Source organism: Mastigoproctus giganteus, chromosome 12 (genome assembly GCF_048544385.1).
Source record: "Mastigoproctus giganteus isolate SK-2022 chromosome 12, ASM4854438v1, whole genome shotgun sequence".
NCBI lineage: Eukaryota > Metazoa > Arthropoda > Arachnida > Uropygi > Thelyphonidae > Mastigoproctus > Mastigoproctus giganteus.
In genome coordinates, this window is record NC_143586.1 from 127,675,831 (window position 1) to 127,693,194 (window position 17,364).

The 17,364-nt window shown below is 38.8% G+C and overlaps 1 protein-coding gene across 1 annotated transcript in view; it reads left to right on the forward strand.

Moving 5' to 3' along the window:
• Positions 1-418: 418 nt before the first annotated feature.
• Positions 419-17,364, forward strand: part of LOC150077410 (cytochrome P450 3A24-like) — a 330,473-nt gene continuing 313,527 nt past the window's right edge. The window contains exon 1 of the mRNA XM_090385893.1: positions 419-568. Within this exon, the coding sequence (XP_090242019.1) occupies positions 419-568 (150 nt within the window). The remainder of the gene's footprint in view (positions 569-17,364) is intronic.

Below are 17,364 nucleotides of genomic sequence, written 5' to 3' on the forward strand. Positions count from 1 at the left end.
GTCCCATACCTTGCTAGAGGTATGGGACCACAAGATTTTATACTAATAGCTAATACAATAACTGCAAAAACAATCAAATTGTCAAAAACTTACTTGAATACAAAGAAAATTCACCTCATCAGTCCTGGCATGCTGGCTAGTGTACTTCATGACTGGTTCCATTGGGATTGAACAAGGATTAACAAATAATAAAAAAAACATGAAATAAATAAATAAATAATAAAAAAACACGGCAGCAGAGAAAAATAGGTTATGCTCCAGTTTGTGGGTACCACTTTTCTCCACGTTGTGGGCATGGTCTAAGAACGGAGTGATTGTATAGTTGAGTTCTATGTTTGAGTGATTACTGTGAATGCATAATTTTTTTTTTTTTTTGATTGTTTGATTGGAGGGAAATGTGAAATCATCATTTGCGCATATGTCGTTCTTTAGTCTTCACCATTGTGCTGGTGCTGTTGGATATCAGTGTCGAGTTATTGTTGAAAATGATGAGAGCAAGTTTGGTAAAACTAACTATAATAGAGGTAGAAGAGTGAATGGGCAATGGGTGTTTGGTGGGTTGAACAAGGTACATCAGTGTTTTATCAGGGTTGTTGAAAATTGGAGTAAAGAAGTTCTAGACACTGTTAAGACTTCCATTTTACCCTGTACTACTATAGTATTGGATTACTGGAAGTCTTACAATTGTCTCTAGTGACAAAGGGTTTCAGCACATAGCTGTTAACTTCTTGCTTCACTTCAGTGATCCTGAAATTGGTGCAAACATCAACAGTATAGAGGGTTCATGGAGTGCTATTGAATGGCAACAGCCATCAAGAAAAGTCAATGGTCAGTTCCACTCCTACCTTGCAGAGTTTGTGGTGGCGTAGGCACTCTGGCAGCAGTGATATAACAATGGCTTCTATCAATGGAATTTGTGAAGTGTATCGGCCAACATGCCAGGACTGATCAGGAAAGTTTTCTTTCCATTCAAGTAGTTCTGTTTAGTGAAATAAGGTTAGGTTTTTACTCGACTTCGGGAGGGATTCAAGCAAAAAACCGGTTGTTGGCCATGGCCAGCACTCGTGAGATGAGTTTTCTTTCTATTGAATTTGCCATTTTTTTTAGTGAAAAGATGTTAAGTTTTTACTTTACTGTTGGGGGGATTCGAGCAAAAAACATACTTGTTTTTAAAAATTTGCATTCACCAATTGTAGCTCTGTATTGCCGTTTCTCTTTTTCTTTGTTTAGGCTGTGACGTATTGTGATGTCACGTGACTCCCATATCACATATGGGTGAGGACAGGGAGGGGGGAAGCAGTGAGTGGCACCTGCCAATCACTGCCTTCTTCCTGTATTTTTGTTGAAGTATGGAGGAGTACCCACAATCTGGAGTTTTACTGAAAAATATCCGAGAGCTGCACGATGGTGATGACTGAATAACTGAGAAAACAATGACTAAACAATATGATGAAACAAACTGCTAAAATTGTATTTACTGCTAAAATCATAAGCAAAGTTACATCCAATCAAACAATCGGAAAGGCAAATTATGCATTTGTGGTGATCAGCTAATCACAGAACTTGACAAGACAATCACTCTGTTCTTCAGCCACGCCTGCAATGTGGTGCCCCAATAAAATGGAGATCAGCCATAAATTTGTTTTTTGTTCTATGGTTTCTTGTATTCTCTGATCACATGGTTAGTGTTGAATACACAGGGGGGGGTTTACTGGGGGGGTGAGTTTCATCCCCCAGTCGAATAAATTCCCCCTGGCAAAAAATAATTTTTATTTTAATTTTCAAAGACCTCGGATGTTGGAATTTTCGCCATATTTTTTGTTTTTTTTTAACTGAAATTTTCATCTTACCGCGCTCTTTAGTGGCCATATAAATTTTCACAATTGTAGTTAGAAATTTGTAATTAGAAAACAAAAATTCAATAAATTTGTATCAAATAAACACGACACAAAAATTCACATCAGCTAAGTGTGGTACACAGCAAAAATACACAAATTTGAAAGACACAATTTTAAAAATAATTAATGGGCAATATTTCTAGCTGCACAAATTGTAACTAAAAGCCACTATTTCAAGTGTCAACATTTTTTTCAGGTTCCTTTTATTTTCACACAAACCATCTCTTGATAGTTTCATACAAATGGTCTACTTAACAACTATTTCTTTGATTGCATATCACAAACAAGATAATGACTGGATCGCAGGCTGTGAATAGGGTTCACCTGAATTGGTTCTTAAGAATATTGTAATTAGACAGTGTCCCAGGGCTTTCATGGCAGTTTTGCTTCATGGTTTTTACATTCCCTTTATTTCTTTTTTTCACAAGAGTCTACTTGTGGCTAATTCTTCCTTTGTATACTGCAAACAAGACGGTTTGGTAGCAGTCTATAAAAAATACATTATAATAATTTTATTATATATGTATCTGTGCTGTAATATTTCAAGATTGCATGAAGATAAGCATAGAAGGCCGGAATGAGTTATCAGAAAAATTAATAAATGAAATGATTGATACATATGCAAAGAAGAATAAGATTATTATAATATTGTGTGTTTGATTATAATTTGTATGATTTTTTTTTTGCAAATTTTAATTGATTTTCTTATTATTAAACTGTGATTATTGTCAGTAATGTGGTTTTTGCAAACTGACTATTAGTATTTTGATGTTAAATAATATTTCCTTTTGTTTCTCGTTTTTATTTCACATATTCTGTTATTATAACAGTCAAAAATGTACTGATTTGTGTGTAACATATACTACATGTAATAGTGGCATGTAATGCAAAAAAGCAAGTGTATAAGCTGATGCAGCATCAGCCAAAAAAAAAAAAAAAAAAAAAAGTTTACAAAACAATTCCCTCTAAATGTTTGTCCAGTTCCTCCTTAAATTTATTTAACTAATCAACTTTCACAATGACAGATGGAAGTTTGTTCCGGCATTTAACCACCCACTGGCTAAAGGCAAATTTCTGCACATCTATTCTGCATCTGTCTTTCCTCAATTTGAATTTATGCCCCCATAGGTTCGTAATCTGAGCAAGTGGAAGAATCCCATCAGAATTCAGCATGCTCAACCCATTCAAGACCTTATACACCTCGATGAGATCACCTCACAGATACCTAGTCTCCAATCGTTGCAATTTGCAGAACTTTTTAGCATTAGCATTAGTAGAGGCATATGATGCAAGAAAGCAAGCTTATGCAGCATTAGCCAAAAAAAAAAAAAAAAACCCTTCCACTTCGCCCCTCCGTCTGTTCGAAATACCTGTCCAGCTGAGCCTTAAATTTATTTAGGCTGTCAACTTCCACAACAAGGGATGGAAGTCTGTTCCACCAACCAACTACCCGCTGGCTAAAGGCAAATTTCCGCACATCTATCCTACATCTGTCTTTCCTCAATTTGAATTTATGCCCTCTCAGGTGATTATTCTGAGCAAGAGGCAGTATCCCATCAGCATTGAGCATGCTCAAACCATTCAAGGCTTTGTACACCTCTATCAGATCACCTCGCCGGTGCCTTGTCTCCAGACACTGTAATTTGCAAAACTTAAGCCTTTCTTCGTAAGAGCAACCCTTTGTTCCGTTCACTAACCTTATTGCCCTTCTCTGTACTCGTTCCAGCAGCTTCCTATGTTCTTCTTGAAATGAGGCCTCCAGACCTGTATACAGTACTCAAGGTGTGGCCTGACCATTGCCGTATACAAGGGAATAATCACCTCCCTATTCCTGCTAGAAAAATTCCTGTAGATCATTGATAAGACACCATGAGCTACTCTTGTAGCCTGTCTGCACTGCTCAGAGAACTTCATAACTTAAGCCTCTCTTGGTAAGAGAATCCCTTCGTTCCCCTCACCAATCTTGTTGCCCTTCTCTGTACATGCTCAAGCAAATCTACATCCTTCCTATAATGAGGCCTCCAGACCTGTATGCAGTACTCAATGCGTGGCTTGACCATTGCATTATACAGAGGGACAATCACCTCCTTTTCCCTGCTATCAAAATTCCTGTATATCATTGACAAAACCCCATGACGTGCCCTGGCAGCCTGTCTACATTGCTCAGAAAATTTATCTGACTGCACAATTACTCTGAGGTCTTTTTCATTTTCTACCACCTTAAGTGTAGTACCACACAATTGGTACATTTCTCTGGGGTTACTTCTATCCATATGCAGTACTTTGCATTTGTGAATATTAAACTTCAGTTGCCACTTCTCAGCCCATCTGCCCAAATTTTCTAGATCCTGTTTCAGTAGCACACTGCCATTACTGTCATTAACAACCCTGCCAACCTTTGTATCATCATCAATATCATTGATGATGATATTGACCTTCATCAATATCATTGATAAATATACAAAACAACAGTGGACCCAACACCGAATCCTGTGTGACTCCACTAATAACATTAGTCCATGAAGAGCAGCACCCATTGATTACCACCCTCTGTCTTCTCCCATTCAACCATTCTTTTATCCATTGTAGCAATTTACCTTTAATACTATTCTGGCCCAATTTGTACAGTAGTCTTCCATGTGCAACAGTGTCAATGTAAACATGTACTCCCCCCATGTTTACATTCTTTTCCTCCTGGTGCAGGTATCCCCAAATTTACATTCTCCTCCCCAGTGCACACACTCTGGATTCAACACTCACACGGTCATCCCAGAATATAAAGAAAAAAAAAATATATATATTTTTGCCCAGTGATGGTTACAGAACACTGCTAGACAAAATTAAGAGAACACATAGAAAACGTGGTATAACTCATGCAGCTTGCGATGAAGCTTAGTGTAGAATAATGACGAATGGAGGAGACAGCGAGAAACTTCAGACAGGTATAAGAGAAGAGACATTTATAGGGATTATATAAGAACTACCAAAAAGGTCACATTACAGTAGTTGACACAAGATGCTCAAAAATATGGCCATGACATGAGTACAACATAAGATCCCACCAACGACTAATCAGGCCTGACAGTGGTGAACCATGCTTGATATAAGGTGTCTATAAGATTCTGTGGCAACAAATTCCATTTTTCAGCAGTCCTTAGCTCACCAAGTGACTGAGGAGTTGGCTGTAGGTGTGCAATAGTGCACTACCCAAGGGCAAACCACACATGTTCGATTGGAATTAAGTCTGATGATCGTGTTGGCCACAACAGTTGTTGGATATCTTTAGTTTCAAGATATTCGTCCATCGATTCAGCTCCATGTGTAGTTGTTGTAGTAGGGTTTTAGGAGCATCAGCGACTAAGACCATATTGCTCCATATATATACTGTCTGTACATTGCATGTGTTCTTTGGTCGATTTTCTGTTTTCTGGATGAAAAATTCGAGTTTCCGGGAGAAAACCATGCTACCCTAGCCTAAGACTGACTAACTCAGTCGATGACATTAGAGATTTTTGCAGGGCCCCTTTCACAATGTGAAAAAGGCCCTTAAAAATCGCTTGCATCATTGAGAGGACTTGAACTCGGGTCTTTTCTAGCCAGTGTGGGAAGGACGGTGATTCTACCAAATGTGCTACCCACGAAGGCTCTGTGCAGTGGCATCGTTGTGCACGAAAAGAAAATCTGGGCTAATATCACCCCTAAAAAGTTGAACATTGGGTTTGAAGATCTGTGCATTTACCGTATCCCTATCAAAAACATGGAGGGCACAGCCGTCGCCCATTATTCTGCCCAATATGTGAACACTACCCCTTCATAAGTCTCTCTTTCTCTGATGTTGGAGGAATGGTACCGCATTCTTTGTCTCCACATGAAATAATGTATAGAATCTGAATGCTAAAACGGGACTCGTCAGAGAACAGAACTGTACCCCATTTGTCAGAGCTCCATGTCACATATACATGTCATCAGTTTTTAGCATTAGCATTAGCATTAGTAGAGGCATTTGATGCAAGAAAGCAAGCTTATGCAGCATCAGCCAAAAAAAAAAAAAAAAAAAAAAAACACTTCCACTTCACCCCTCCGTTCGTTCAAAATACCTGTCCAGCTGAGCCTTAAACTTATTTAGGCTATCAACCTCCACCACAAGGGATGGAAGTCTGTTCCACCAACCAACCACCCGCTGGCTAAAGGCAAATTTCCGCACGTCTATCCTACATCTGTCTTTCCTCAATTTGAATTTATGCCCTCTCAGGTGATTATTCTGAGCTAGAGGAAGAATCCCATCAGCATTGAGCATGCTTAAACCATTCAAGGCTTTATACACCTCTATCAGATCACCTCGCTGGTGCCTAGTCTCCAGACACTGTAATTTGCAAAACTTAAGCCGTTCTTCGTAAGAGCACCCCTTTGTTCCATTCACTAATCTTGTTGCCCTTCTCTGTACTCGTTCCAGCAGCTCTACATCCTTCTTGAAATGAGGCCTCCAGACCTGTATACAGTACTCTAGGTGTGGCCTGACCATCGCCTTATACAATGGAATAATCACCTCCTTATCCCTGCTGGAAAAATTCCTGTATATCATTGACAATACTCCATGAGCTACTCTTGCAGCCCGTCTGCACTGCTCAGAGAACTTCATATCTGCCTGCACAACCACCCCCAAGTCCCTTTCATTCTCTACCACTGTCAGTGTTGTACCACAGAGTTGATACGTTGCTCTGGGGTTGCTGTTTCCCATGTGTAGTACTTTACATTTGTCAATGTTAAACTTCATTTGCCACCTCTCAGCCCATCTGCTCAACCTTTCCAGATCCTGTTGCAGCAGCATAGTGTCAGTAGTGTCCTTGACAACCCTGCCAACCTTTGTATCGTCTGCAAACTTGGACATTAATCCCGATATACCATCATCAATATCATTTATAAATACAGAAAACAATAATGGACCCAACACTGAGCCCTGAGGGACTCCACTAATAACATCAGTCCACGATGAGCAGTGTCCATTGATTACCACTCTCTGTCTTCTCCCCCTCAACCACCCCTTTATCCATAGCAGTAATTTGCCTCCAATGTCACACTGCTCCAATTTGTGTAGCAGTCTTCCATGTGCAACAGTATCAAAAGCCTTTCTAAGATCCAAGTATATAATATCAAAGTTATTCCCTGCATCCAGTTCTTTTGTGACTGCATCATAGTATCCAATCAAGTTGGTCAGGCAAGACTTCCCCTTAACAAAACCATGCTGTGTCTGAGCTATAACTGAAGTCTTGTCTAAATGATCCTGCAGTGCTTCTTTAACCAGTGCCTCCATTAATTTTCCTGGAACAGAAGTTAAGCTCACAGGTCTATAATTACTTGTGTCAGCCTTTGATCCTCCTTTGTGAATTGGGGTCACATTTGCACATTTCCAGTCTATGGGTACCTCCCCTGAGTCCAAGGAAGCTCTCATAATTATGGCTAAGGGTTTGCTTACTTCCTTTGCTGCCTCCTTTAATATAACTGGATAGATCCCATCCACCCCGGGTGCCTTTCTTGTGTTTATCTTCAACAGTTTCTCCTCCACTTTACTCCCAGTTATTTCAAGATTCTGTAACTTACTGCTAGAGTTGAATACACCTCTGGCATTCCCCTCGCTGAATAACTCCTCATGTGTGAATGTCGATGCAAAATATTCATTTAGTTTGTTAGCTACCTGAGCAGGATCATCAACACTTGACCCATCAATATCAAGAGGACCAATCTGATTCATCCCTCTCCTTCTAGAGTTTACATAAGTAAAGAACTCTTTGCTGTTTTTCTTTGCATCCCTTGCCAAGGATTTCTCGTAATCTGCCTTCGCCTGCCTAACCTCCTTTGTAACTTGGTTGCATATCAACTTGTATCTATCATAGGCTTCTGTGTCATGTGTTAATTTGTAAGTATCCCATGCATTTTTCTTCTCTGCCATATGCCTCATTAGTTCATCTGACATCCATTTTGGCCTAAACCTTGAACAATATTTCTTAGTTGGTATGTAAAGCCTAGTAGCTTCCAAGATAAGTTCTTTGAATGCTTCCCATTTTGAATTTGCTGTTGGTAACATCATCAGTTGGTCCCACTGTATAGAATTTAAATACTGTCTCAGTCCATCGTAGTCGCCTTTACGGAAGCAATAACCCTTCCCTTTGCCCCTAATGGTAGTTACCTCTTTGAGTAAATCCCACTTCAGCACACTGTGATCACTGCCACCTAGTGGTTCATTTATCTGCAGATTCTTAATGCATGAAGAATCACTGCTGATAATCAAATCAAGAGTATTGCTCCCTCTAGTTGCCTCCCGAACATGCTGATGTAGAAAACAATCATCCAATAAATCCACAAAAGCCCTGCTAGTGTGTGAGTATCCAGTCCCCAAATTCCAGTCAATATCTGGGAAATTAAAATCTCCCATTATAAGACACTCTGATTTACTGGCCCATTCTATTTCCCTGTACAGTTCCTTATTATACTCATCAGAGTCATTAGCCCTATAGCACACTCCTACTCTCAATTTTGATCTCCCAATGTTTATGTCACACCAAACTGACTCCACACTGCACTGTCCAGCGATGTCGACTGGCTTCACTTCCTTGGTTTTTATGTGTTTCTTAACTAATAGCATAACACCTCCCCCCTTCCTATCCTGTCTATCCTTTCTGTAGACGTTGTACTCCCCAAATTGCAGTTCCGCATCCTTTATATCTGTGTGACACCACGTCTCTGATATCCCAACAATATCTGCCTTCGATGTTTTGAGCAATACCTCAAATTCATCAAATTTATTTACTAAACTCCTAGCATTGGTGTACACGCAAGTATACCTGCACCTGTTTCTATTCTTAGCTACCCTAACACAACCCATGTGTTTACTTGTACCACAATGGCTCCCAGCAGTCTCTGAAATACCATGCATCTTGTTTTTCAGGCTTCTGCTCATTCTAATAGAAGCAGTGCAAGAATCTCTTTCACCTCTGCCAGTGGCTACTGTCAATCTATTGGTCTTTGTCTCCCCCCAAGCTAGCAGTTTTCCGACCCACCTAACACTGCCTCGATAGCATCAGCAAATATTCTTGCACCCTTTCTATTTAAGTGTATCCCATCCCTGTAGAAGCAATCTCTCCTGTTAACAAGTACAGTCCAGGCTGAAAAAAATTCTACCCCTTGAGCCTTGCACAATCTTTCCAGGGCCGAATTGATCGACAAGGCTCTCATCATATACTCCCTCCTATCGTGTCTGGGCAGAATTGCAGACACTTTCAAATTCAACCCTAATTCTCGGCTTTTGTTCAACAGTGACCTGTACTTGTTAAGTAATTCTGCCGGTCTCCTACTCTTAATATTATTAGTGCCAACGTGTAACTATATCACCTTTTGTGCCCTTAAAAGATGATATCCGCTCTACAACGTCATCAACCTTTGCCCCTGGCAGACATACCCTGGTCCTGTTCCACCTATCTTTTTTACAAAGCATGTTCCCCGTTTCCCTGACAATAGAGTCACCAACAACTACTAGTTCCTTCGGGACCAGCGCATTCTGCCTTGGGGGTTGTCTCTGTGTCACGCGATGCCCAAGTGCAAGCTCTGGCGTTGATGTGGGCAGCTGAGAGCTTGATGGGCCCCTCAATTTAGTTTCTTCGAGGGCATCCACCCTGTCCTTCAAGCTCTCATATAGGCCCAAAAGAACGCCGAGTTGTTGCCTGATATCGATACACTCCTTGCATCGCGCACACACAAAGACATCCCCCTTGGCAGTATCATGTCCCGTACCCGATTGCTCTGCAAACATCAAGCAAACAGTGCATTTTATAAGGCTGTGAGTCAGAGGACAACTGCCCCCCTCAGTTCTGCTCTGAGCCACAGCACTTCCATTAGCTTGAGCCTTTTGCTTTGCTGCTCTGGTCTGAGTCATGATTCTATTAATTTATTAATTAATTATGTTATGTTATTAATTATATTACGTTTGTAATCTAAGTCGTTATATGTATTTATTTAAACGTACAATTTAACTGCTAACGAAGTTCAACTAACGCTATCTAGTACGGTATATAACCTACGGTATATCTAGTACGGTATATAACCTACGGTATATCTAGTACGGTATCACAATGGCGGGAAAGTTAATAACGGTAGCGGTAGTTACGAACACGTGGAAACCCTTACCGATACTTTTACAAGGCCGAGTAAAGAATAAATACACCAAATTAATCAAAAAATCACAAAATAATGTTATACTACTAAATTTAAATCAAAAGTTTTAGAAAAACAATAATTTCAAATCAATAAATAAGAAAAATCCACTTAGCGGCTTGGAACACGACCCCCTTTTGAGAAGCTCTGTGGTGGTTTGGGGTTATTGGGATATAAACCACTGGCTTCCTTGCATGGAGTCCACTTGAATTTAGCCTTATTATCACAGTCCAGTTGGAAATGTTTTCACCTGTGGCCGCAGCAACCTCAAGTGACAGTTGATGACAGGACACTGTAGGGCTGCATCCCACTGTTAGAGCCAGATAGCAATCTATTCTGGTGATGTCGCTCCTCGGGCAATGTTGCCCAGCTCTTCTTGTAATGGTTCCTGTTTTCTGAAACTGCTACTATAGTGGTGAGAAAACACTGCATGACACATTAAGCCAATGTGCCACCTCTGCTTGTTTGTTGTTTGTTTGTTATTTGGTTTTTAGGAGCATTAACAACTAAGGCCATATTGCTTCGGGATATGCGGGGGTCATTCCCTGACCTTTCCGCATCCTCCGTATTTGGTGGTGACGAGCTCGAACCTCGGTCTAATCAAGAAGCGTGTGCTGTGCACTGCTGCTCCTTCCCACCTGGCTACGGAGGCATGCCACCTCTGCCTGCAACCACCTGGCTTCAAGTTGTCTAATGACACACCATCTCAAAGAATCATCTAAATGACGATTACTTGCCATCTTGCCAGATGTGACTATTCCAATAAGCAAGTGAAAAAACGGGAATGAAGCAATGTGGTTGCAATCCGTGTTTTAATAGGCATCAATAATTTGCATGATGTGTGAATCTGTAAGGTGGTAGATCGATTTCTATTGGATACTCAAAATTTGCATCCCAGGATGCCTATTATATCAAATATTCACTATCGGCAACGCTATTCACAATAAAATATTAGTTTAAAACATTTTATTCTGTTAATTTTGTCAAGCAGTGTATATAATTTTACATTTTTGCCCATTTCTTCTCTGCTGCCAATGAAAATATACCTTCCTTGTTCAATTTATTGATTTTCTTCATCACCTTATATACCACTATCAGCTACCCCCCCCCCACCCACAAGACGTCTAATTGCAAAGCTTTACAGCTTGCACCTTTACAGCCTGCACGGTTTTTCATATGGACATTGAGAAGGACAGCATGTCCTCGGTAGACTCGAGTGTAATATTCTAAATGCAATCTCATTGCTACAAAGGGATGAAGACATCCTTTTCCCTACTAGCAAAAGTCCTATGTTCTGTGTGTGTGTATATATATATCATAAACAAGACACCACGTACCTCCACAGCCACCTGTTTACGTCTCTAATTCTTCTCTCCTAACTTGTGACTCCAACATTTCCCTAGGCACAAACATTACATTTAGAATCATTAAATATAATGTTTGTGCAACCGATCTAGGCGGTGAAGCAGAATCGGGTTCTTCTTGTCATTAACTGCTACATGCTTTTAAATCATCAGAAAACTTTGACTTCTTCACTCCCTCATTAATGTCATTATGGAAGATAAGAAACAGAAGTGGGAGTCAATTCTAATCCCTGAGGGACTCCAAATGCTGCACTCATTCACCTTGAGGCATGGCCATTTTTGACTACTTTCTGTTTCCAATCTTTCAGCCCGCCCGTGATCCAACAAAGGATTGTGCCATAAATATATAATTGCAAATGAGACTGACGTTGACGTTATGAGAACGAATGCTGGTGCTGCTATCTTCTAGAAGTAAATGAAAGCATGATTGTTCCTCAAGCACTGCAGTATGTACAATATGTGTGGGCTCGTATATGTATATGCATTTTGTACGGAGCTACAAGGCTCAATAAGTTCTATGAAGTATGTAAATTAGTAATAAAATGAGAGAAATTTACCTCTATGTTGTCTGTATAATGCTTCTGAGCACCACTCTTCAATTTTAAAATGAATATAAAACTAGTTTGAATGAATCCTTGCACCCAAAGAAACATTAATGCTTCAACACATCCAGAATCGAAGTATTCTAGCACCAACCAAACCCCAAACCATCAACCACAAAAAATAACTATGAGTGAAAGGAGACATTTTGTCAATTTATAAAACTGAGTGAAAAAGATTTCAAAAATGATATAAAAAGTTAATTTCATGTACTTCTTAGAATTTAAAATATTCTTTCCTTCCTTAATCTGACAGGACTTTTTAACTCTAGTTATGATCATAGGATACTGAAAAGCCTTATTAAAAAAAAAGATTTCATTTACAAGTGCTCTTTAGGTCTCTAAGATCTGGTGGTAATTTGTTTCAATAATTAATGACTATGCTTAAAGAAATTATTATGTTTAAAGAAATAATTATGCTAAAAGAAAATTTTTTATGCCAATGTGCAACTATCTTTCTTTAATTTAATATGGTCTGGTTTGTGTCCAAAGCCAAGATAATTTGGTAGAAAGAAGATATCTCCATTATTTAATTTATTAAAGCCTTTCAAAAAACAAATATTTTGAAAGGCTCGAGATCAAGCTTCAATTGTGATCACACACACACTTACATAGACATGCTCATTAATTGTTTTAAGAGAAGAGAAGAGAATACTTTTCCTTTGTTTTTTTGCTTTCAGTCTAGCCTGCTGCTGTTGTGAAAGAGGTTAACACTAATTTGATGAAAACCTAGAGAAAAGTGGCAGAAGATGATCTGCATCCTAAATGCAGATGTTCTCTTGAGATATACTTTTTTTATTCTTCATATATCTTTATTTGGTAAGGACATATATGAACAATAAAATTAAGAAAGAAATTATATAGAGCAGGATCAAAGTGCAAGCTGCGGCTATAAGCACAAAGAAGATGCCGCTGGTCTTTGGGTGCACAGGATGATTGTGATTGTATTAATGACTAGTGTCACATTATGGTTATTATGGTTCATCTGTGGTTACCCTTCAATCTCTTCACTGTTTACATTGTAAGTTTGATTCTAGTATGAACTTAATTTTCATATGCCAGTGTTTAATAACACTGGGTAGCAAATAGGGATTACAACAAATGCAGATGATGAGATCCTTGTGCCTTTTTTCTTCCAGTCCAATTTGGTGTGGTCCTAATCATAACTCATCTGTGTAGTAAAGTACTGTAGGTTTCAGTTGTGTTTTGTGTTTGTGGTCACAATTAAAATAAAACAGCCAAGATATGATTAAGACATGCAGTGTTTACTGATGCCCTGTCAAACGTTCCTAGGTTATGCATAGCCTTTGCTGCAAAGAATGATAAAGAATATCAATCACAGGTATACTGTTAAAATAATTAACATTCACAGGTATACTGTTAACCACTACTACTACTACCAATAATAATTAGCATTAGTGAAGGCACATGATGCAAGAAAGCAAGCTTATTTATTTTTTTTTTTTGGCTGATGCCAGAAAAAAAAAAAAAAAATCCTAATTTCACCCATACACTTGTTCTAAATGTTTGTCTAGTTCTGCCTTGAATCCATTTAAGCTATCAACTTCTACAATGACAGATGGAAGTTTGTTCCAGCAATGAATCACACGCTGCCTAAAGGCAAACTTCTGTACATCTATTCTACAACTGTCTACTGTCTTTCCTCAATTGGAATTTATGCCCTCTCAGGCGATTATTCCGAGCAAGAGGAAGAATCCCATTAGCACCGAGCTTGCTCAATCCATTTAAGGCTTTATACACCTCAATCAGATCAACTCACAGGTGCCTAGTCTCCAGACACTAATTTGCAAAAGTTTTTCTTTGTAAGAGCAACCCTTTGTTCCATTCACTAATCTTGTTGCCTTTCTCTGTACTCATTCCAGCAATTCTACATCCTTCTTAAAATGAGGCCTTCAGACCTGTATACAGTACTCAAGGTGTGGTCTGACCATTGCCTTATCACGGCTAGCAAAATTCCTGTATATCATTAACAAGACACCATGGGCTACTCTTGCAGACTGTCTGCACTGCTCAGAAAACTTCATATCTGCCTGCACAATTACCCCCAGGTTCTTTTCATTCTCTACCACTGTCAGTGTAGTACCACACAGTTGATACGTTACTCTGGGGTTACGGCTTCCCATATGCAGTACTTTACATTTGTCAATGTTAAACTTCAGTAGCCACCTCTCAGCCGATCTGCTCAACTTTTCTAGATCCTGTTGCAGCAGCGTACTGTCAGTGTCATTAACAACCCTGCCAACCTTTATATCGTCTGCAAACTTGGATGTTAAGCCTGATATACCATCATCAATATCATAAATACAGAAAACAACAATGGACCCAACACTGAACCCTGAGGGACTCCACTAATAAAATTAGTCCACGAAGAGCAATATCCATTGATTGCCACTCTTTGTCTTCTCATACTCAACCATCCCTTTATCCATAGCAGCAATTTACCTCCAGTGCCATACTGCTCCAATTTGTGCAGCAGTCTTTCATATGCAACAGTATCAAAAGCCTTCCTAAGATCCAAATATATGATATATCAAAGTTATTCCGTGCATCCAATTCCTTTGTGACCACATCATAGTATCCAATCAAGTTGGTCAGACAAGACTTTCCCTTAACAAAACCATGCTCTGTCCGAGCTATAACTGAAGTCTTGTCTAGATGATCCTGCAGTGCTTCTTTAACTAGTGCCTCCGTTAATTTCCCTGGAACAGAAGTTAAACTAACAGGTCTGTAATTACTTGTGTTACCCTTTGATCCTCCTTTGTGAATTGGGGTCACATTTGCACATCTCCAGTCCATGGGTACTGCCCCTGAGTCCAAGGAAGCTCTTATAATTATGGCTAAGGGTTTGCTTACTTCCTTTGCTGCCTCCTTTAATAATTGTACTATATACTCTATAATAATTATACCGTGTTTTATAATGTTTATGGCATAATCATGCCATATACATTATAAACACCAGAGGACAAGAAGAATGCTCCAGCATTCCCATGATCATTACAAGCCATTTGTTGGAATGATCAATTAATTTTGGTGCTCACTATGTTTTATTCCTCAAATGCTGATGCTTAATAATTTGTAAGTGAATTAAATTTTTTTTCACATTTTTGTTGTCATTTTACTGATCCTTACATTCATAATGCAAGAGGCATATTGTTTATGCCAAGGATGTCTTTCTTCACATTAAAAATTATGTGGATTTTTTTATTGTGATACAGCTATTAAAACTCAGTGAATTTCTAGAATACTGCTTTACCTTTTCCCTTCCAGAAAATCTGGGGCCACCACTTACATTAGAGACATCGTACATTAGAGATCTTGTTCAAAATTTAATAACAATTATATCATTAATAGAGATAATGTGATGTCAGAATCACAAAAAAATTTTTTATAATTATCCTTATACTGGATGATTATAAAAAATCGATCATTCAGTATGTAATATATTGACTATTATAGCAATATGTCATTTTCTTCTTTTATATAAAGCTGACAGTACTTAAATTTATTTCAGATGGAGCTGGAAACGAATTTCATTTTTTAGTAGACTTGGGATCCCTGGTCCAAAGCCACGCTTATTTTTTGGAAACGCCTTTGAACTGTACAAAAAAGTAGATATATCTATTACTGAATAATAGCAATATATATATATATATATATATATATTTTTTTTTTTTTATTTGCTTTCTTTGATAGGCTTTATGTATGACAGCTATGTCTATATTATAAAGACAGCTATATTATAAAGAGCTAAAAATGTAAAATTTTGCAAATCGGAATGCTTATCAGTTGTAGAAGACAGTTAACCATATTCATGACATTACTGATATACTGTATATGAAGAAATTGAATAGTGCTCTGACATTCTGTATCTTAGCCAGATTATAAATATTCTACATTTTTTTCAGCCTGGACTGTACTTGTTAACAGGAGAGATTGCTTCTACAGGGATGGGATACACTTAAATAGAAAGGGTACAAGAATATTTGCTGATGCTATCGAGGCAGTGTTAGGTGGGTCGGAAAACTGCTAGCTTGGGGGGATACAAAGACGAATAGATTAACAGTAGCCACTGGCAGAGGTGAAAGAGATTCTTGCACTGCTTCTATTGGAATGAGCAGAAGCCTGAAAAACAAGATGCAGGATATTTCAGAGACTGCTCGGAATCATTGGGGTACAAGTAAACACATGGGTTGTGTTAGGATAGCTAAGAAAAAGAACAGGTGCATGTATACTTGCGTGTACACCAATGCTAGGAGTTTAGTAAATAAATTTGATGAATTTGAGGTATTGCTCAAAACATCAAAGTCAGATATTGTTGGGATATCAGAGACATGGTGTCACACAGATATAAGGAATGCAGAACTGGAATTTGGGGAGTACAACGTCTACAGAAAGGATAGACTGGATAGGAAGGGAGGAGGGGTTATGCTATTAGTTAAGTTGGCGCATTATAGCCTTAGTAGCTAATGCGGCAATAAAACCAAACCAAACCAAGCTATTAGTTAAGAAATACATAAAATCCAAGGAAGTGAAGCCAGTGGACATTGCTGGACAGTGCAGTGTCGAGTCAGTTTGGTGTGACATAAGCATTTGGAGATCAAAATTGAGAGTAGGAGTGTGCTATAGGCCTAATGACTCTGATGAGTATAATAAGGAACTGTACAGGGAAATAGAGTGGGCCAGTAAATCAGAGAGTCTTATAATGGGAGATTTTAATTTCCCAGATATTGACTGGAATTTGGGAGCTGGTCACTCACACACTAGCAAGGCTTTTGTGGATTTATTGGATGATTGTTTTCTACATCAGCATGTTCGGGAGGCAACTAGAGGGAGTAATACTCTTGATTTGATTATCAGCAGTGATTCTTCATGCATTAAGAATCTGCAGATAAATGAACCACTAGGTGGCAGTGATCACAGTGTGCTGAAGTGGGATTTACACAAAGAGGTAACTACCATTAGGGGTAAAGGGAAGGGTTATTGCTTTCGTAAAGGCGACTGCGATGGACTGAGACAGTATTTAAATTCTATACTGTGGGACCAACTGATGATGTTACCAACAGCAAATGCAAAATGGGAAGTATTCAAAGAACTTATCTTGGAAGCTACTAGGCTTTACATACCAACCAAGAAATATTGTTCAAAGTTTAGGTCTAAATGGATGTCAGATGAACTGATGAGGCATATGGCAGAGAAGAAAAATGCATGGGATACATACAAATTAACACATGACACAGAAGCCTATGATAGATACAAGTTGATCTGTAACCAAGTTAC